This window comes from Propithecus coquereli, unplaced genomic scaffold (genome assembly GCF_000956105.1).
Source record: "Propithecus coquereli isolate 6110/MARCELLA unplaced genomic scaffold, Pcoq_1.0 Scaffold232, whole genome shotgun sequence".
In the NCBI taxonomy this organism is placed as follows: domain Eukaryota; kingdom Metazoa; phylum Chordata; class Mammalia; order Primates; family Indriidae; genus Propithecus; species Propithecus coquereli.
Genome location: NW_012147864.1, coordinates 3,999,678 through 4,005,173, shown reverse-complemented (window position 1 = coordinate 4,005,173; position 5,496 = coordinate 3,999,678). Strand labels below are relative to the sequence as shown.

General features: G+C 61.9%; 1 protein-coding gene across 1 annotated transcript in view; it reads right to left on the bottom strand.

Annotated features, from left to right (window-relative positions):
- Positions 1–5,496, bottom strand: part of ONECUT3 (one cut homeobox 3) — a gene marked incomplete at its 5' end in the record, with an annotated part of 16,945 nt that extends 11,449 nt beyond the window's left edge. The window contains one exon of the mRNA XM_012645363.1: positions 5,184–5,496. Coding sequence (XP_012500817.1) covers positions 5,184–5,496 — 313 coding nt within the window. The remainder of the gene's footprint in view (positions 1–5,183) is intronic.

The following is a 5,496-nucleotide window of genomic DNA, read 5'->3' as shown; positions in this document are numbered from 1 at the left end:
CCCCGTCCTCTGCAGTTCTGAGCCTTAATCCGAAGACCCTCTCTGCCTCCAGGCCCCTGTCCCTGCAGTGCAGCCTGCCTGGGCCTGGGCCGCTCCCCTGCATCTCTGCAGGAGGTCAGAGGTCAGGGAATGTGGGCATCTCACGCCTAGTTTTAGCCCCCCGTGAGAGGGGCTGAAACACGGGGGACATTTACTGCTAGGGAAGCTGAGGCTGTTCTGCCTCCTGCTGGAACCCGGCTCCACCGCCGCGTAAAGGGAATGTGGCTTTGGCCAGCGCCTTTCTCTCTGCCTCACTCAGCCTGCTGGTCTGTAGAATGGGCACAGTGACTGGTTTGAAAGGTCATTCCAGATGATTCCATCTCTCATGCCTGGTGGGTGAGCTGAGGAGGGAGGAGGGGGAGGGCTTGGGGGCATCCAGCCGGCCCCTCCCCACCGCAGAGCCTGCCCTCCTCTCCCTCCCTGTCTGCCTGCGAGGCAGGGGGCGGGATCCCAGATCCTGGGCAGGGGGTTCTGGGGCTGTCCCTACTCAGCTCTTGAGGTCTATAGGAAGGGGCTGGTTTGGGGACACCCAGAGTCACGTTGGGCACCGAGCAACCCTGGATGTAGTCTACCCTCCTCCATGCATCCCTGTGGGGGCCTACGGTGTACCCCAGACTCCTGCCCTCTCTCCTGGGTGTCATTTAATTCTGCTCATTGCTCAGATGAGGAAACTGAGGCTCAGACCCTTTTGCCCAGGACCAGTGAGGGATGGAGCCCAGGTGAGGCCCAGGTCTCCAAGCCCCCTGACATCCCACTGTCTGGTGGGGCTGGGGCGTCTTTTCGGGGGGTGTCTGTAAGAGGCGTGGAAGCCCGTGCAGTGGGAGGTGAGGATGCTACAGAAGGCAGAGAGGTCTTTAAGAGTGGAGGTCCTGAGTGCTTGTAGGGGGTGGACAGTGTCCCTGGGGGAAGACCCCCGGATTGGGGTCTCTGCAGCCTCAGAGACCCTCCCCCTCCCACACCTCCCATTTCAACATGTCCGGGAAGGTGGCAGCTCAGTGGCGCAAGGCGGTGGGGGCGGGCAGGGCTATATTAGCCTGGGTGGGGGAGACTGTTCTGCCTCTTTAGCCTTTCCACCCCGAGACCCCCAACCCCTAGTGACCCCTGCTCGCCCACTGCCAACTGAGCCGCACTGTTACCGCAGCTGTTACCGCACCAGGCGGCGTCATCAGCATCGAACGCCAAAAAGGGCTCTGGTTTTTGTCCTTAGGACAATTTGTTCTGTGTAGGCACAAAGCATCCCATCCGTCCCTGTCCCTCCCTGCCTCAGTTTCCCCCTGACTCATCTCCACCACCCTCCAGGGATTCTGGGCTCCTGCTTTCCCACGGCACCAACAGGAGGAAACTGACCCTTCTTTCAACCACCTCTGTCTAAAATTTTGTTTTATGGATATATACACACATTTTTTTTTTCTGATCAGTTACAAAAAATACTTTTCCTCCGGAGTTGCAATTTAAATGATATTTGAAGACGGCCAAAGCTATCGACCAGGAGACGGTGATGAATTAGAGACGGTAATTCGAATTCATCGACCGCCCCCACCCCCCCAGGAGTCTGCCTGCCCCTCCCCCAAGCCCTCTCCCATAATTACTGTTGGGGCTGGAGGGCTTCGATGAGGAGGCCGCTTCCACCCTGCGGGACTCCGGGGACCCTGGGGTGGGTGTGAGGTGAGGCCCCAGCCCCATGAGTGCTGGGTTGGGGTCTTGGCTTGGCCTAGAGGGGCCCAGAATCTCAGAGTGTCACATCCAGAACCTGGCTCCACACACACTTTACAGATGGGTAAACTGAGGCACACGGGACAGGCAGTAGGGCCCAGGACTCCAAGGTCTGTTGTGGGGTTTCTTGGGTGCTTTGGTGAAACAAAGAAACCACCCATTCCCCTCTCTCCCTCACCCTGCCCCCTGATCTGGGAAGGAGGAATGAGTCTGCACTTCCACCCCTGCTGGGGACAGAGGCCCACCAGGCCTGGGTACAGAGGAGTCTTCCAGCCACCCAGCTCTCTCCCCTTCTGTCTCTCCTTTTCTTTGTCTCTCTTTGTCTCTCTCCTCTCTTTTTGTCTTTCTTTTCCTCTGTTCCTTTCGGTGGCTTTGGTTTCTTTTTCTCTCCCCACCCCCAGCTCCTTTTTCTCTGTTTCTGTCTCCACTGTGTTCTCTGTCTCTGTCTGTCTGTCTCTCCCTGTCCCTCTCTGACTCTGCATCTTCCCCTCTGTCTGTCTGTCTGTCTGTATACACGCGTCTTTCTCCCTCCGTGTCGCTTTCTCTCTCCTGGCCCCGGCGCCACTGGGGACACCCCACAGCTCCCCGGCGAGGGGCGAGGCCCTGGCGGGCGGCGCGCACGACACAACACACTCCTCCTGAAGTTGTCGGAGGAGGCCTAGGGAGGCGCCGCGTGGTAGGAGGAAGGACAGCGAGTCCTCCCCCTGCCAGGGTTTGAATGCTGTGGAGGGGACAGATTTCTCTTTCCTAGAGCGCGAGCGCGACCGGCACCAGCAGGTGCTTTGGCTGTCGCAGCGCTGGCGCTAGCTGGAGAGTGGGGATGCCCCGGCCGCCTCCCCCTAACCGCCGCTATTTGCCGCCACTTAACCACTTTTCATTTGCGCAGCCACTGGAACTAAAGGCCTTGGCCAGAGCCTAATCACCCCGCAGCCCTCACCCCGCCACCTCTAACATCCCAGGCGGAGTCTGGTGGTGCAGACATGGCCCCCTGCGTGCCAGAGGGGCGGCAGGTGCCCAGGGCTGGGGCCAAGCCAGCCAGTGAGGGTTTGCCAGGCGGGTCAGCAGGGCCAGGGCATGGGCAGCCGCCAGGCAGAGCCGGGGCACAGGCGGGATCATCCCTGTTTATTGTCCCCAACACCCCAGCATCCTGCCCAGCCTCAGTGCCTTCCCCCCACCACCCTGTCCTCCATGCTCCTCTGATAAGGTGGCTATTCTAATTCCCATTGCCTAAAAGGGGAAACTGAGGCTCAGAGAGATGAAACTGTTCACCATTGCCAAGAAGCCCAGCGGGCAATACTGGGATGCAAACCCGGCCTCAGTTTCCCCATCTGTAATTGCACTTGTGGCAGGAAGGGGAACGCTGAGGCCTGGGTGGCCATCTGGTGGGCAGAGGCACACACAGACCCAGGGATTGTCACTGGGTGGTCTCTGCACAGGGCAGGTGCTGCTCTCCGGGCAGCAGGCACCCACCCCCAGGGCCCTCTCCCCTGCAGTTTCTCATTCTGTGACGCGCGCAGGCAGATCTTTCTGGATCTTTGGTGTGGCCCCCCGAAATGGACTATTCAAATCCCACTCATGGGTCATGCTAGTTACATAAGGTGACAGTGAGAAGAATGGAGAGTGGTATGGATTCCGGGGGGACTGGCGAGGGACACAATGTCCCCTAAATATGTGCATTGGACAGGAGACTGCAGGTGGTGGGTGTCCCCATGTATAAGCCACCCGGCGCTGGGCGCTGTGGGGTGGGTGAGAGCGACAGGGTCTAACAGGTTAGAGCTGTGCCTTTAGCCCACACATGGGGCGCCCTCTGCCCCCCCCAGGTCAGCACACTGCAACTGCAGGCCGCGGCTGTGTGTCACGACTGAGTGGCCACGGAACACATGTGCCATTGCGTATGTCACCCACGGGGAGCAGGACAGAGTGGGTTCTGCCCTTGACACCGTCCAGGTTCCGGTAGCCGTTTCTAACACGTCACAACCTCCCCCGGCACTTGGTTACTTGCCCCAAAGTGGAGACTTTAAGAATCCCGTAAGAGGTTCCAGCTAATCACCTTACTCTGCAGAAGGGGAAACTGAGGCCTGCCTGTGGGTACAGGCTCCTGGAGGTTGCCCTGTCCACCTGGGGTGGAGGGAGGGAGAGGCTGGCTGGGGAAGAATGACCCAGGACCCTCTCCAATCCCCAACTCGCACCCCCTCTTCCACAGCCCCCCTGCCTGACTGGGCCAGCTGAGGGACACAACTGGCCCCCCCAACCTCCTCGTTAGTGGGGCGCCTCCCAGAGCCCCCGTCTACCCCCACCTTTCTCGCCCTTGTGCTCAGAGAAGCTATCGATCGGGCGCCAGCCGCGGCAGCTATTGTCCCTGTGACCGGGGTGGGCAGCCCCCTCCCCAGCACCTCCAGGGAAAGAGACCCCCCCACCCGGGCCAGGGGGTTCCCCTGTATCCCCACACCAGCCCCCAGGAACTGGGGCCTGGCCGGGCTGCCTCGCTGGGGGCAGGTGTGGACTTCGCTGTTGTCAGCTGGGAAGGAGGAGGGAGCGGGGTCCCCAGGGGGCCGGTGGCTGAGTGTGAGAGTGAGACAGAGACGCGGAGGCAGAGAGACAGGAAGCGAGAGAAAGCATGGGGAGAAACAGGAGGAAAAGGGAGAGCAAGCGACAAATAAACAGAGTCTCGTTTGTCCCGATAGATGGAGGAGAGAAGTAGAAACCAGAGACACAAAACCAAAAGGCAAGGCAGGCAGCGCGGGCGCCCCGGAGGCACGAGCGAAGTCACCGGGTGTGAAGGCCTCCGGGCAGCCCGGGCCGAGGGTCCTGCGGGCCGCCCCTCCCCCGACCATTCTCGGGCGACCTTTGCCAGCGGCCGGAGCGGGGGAGGGGGAATCGATCGCGGAGGCCGAACTACAAAGAAGCGCGCGCTGGGCCGGGGGCTGAGCGCGGCCCGGCCTTTGCTGCTGTGGCGCTGGCGCCCGTGCACCGTCCCGTCCCGGAGCTCTGTGGCACCCGGCTGGAGGCTTAGCGGCCCCCCTCCAGGGCCCTTCGGGAGGAGGGGAGTGGCACTTCAAGCTGACAACAGCGGCTCGTCGGGGGACACAGTCCCCCAACGCGCTCGTGTGTACACACACACACACACACACACACACGCACACACACAATGAGCTACCCTGAGCGCTGTTTCAGGGAGATGCCTGGACCCTCCCCGCAGTCTAGAAGGAACTAGAGAACCCCTAAAAAAGGGCAGAGGAGGCGACGGGGTTGGGGGTGCGGGGAGACGGCACAATCCCTTTCTCCCTTTTGGCGACGGTACAAACGGGCAGGGACGCAGATCGCAGTCTAGCCTCCTGCGAGGGGGCCTCAGGCTGGCGGGGCGCACGGTCGGTTCTGGGGAGCCCCGGGCCGCCGCCCCCGAGGTCGGGCGGTGCGAACCGCGCTCCTACCTGCGAGGCGCAGCGCAGACATGCGCTGGAACTCGGGCTCCTGCAGCCACTTCCACATCCTGCGGAAGGTCTCGCGTCCGGATTTGAGCTTGCTCCACGGCTTGGGGTTGCGCAGCAGGTCGGAGAGCGTGCCCTGCGAGCGGCACAGAATGCGCTGCGCGAAGATGGCCTGAGGGATGCTGTAGCGCTTCAGCTCCGCCGTGATGCGCTGCGCCACCTCCTTGGTGTTGATCTCCTCGGCCGCAGCGCCCGCGCTGGGGCCGCTGCCGCCCCCGCCGGGGCCGCCGCCTCCCGCGTGCGGCCCGTGCGCCCC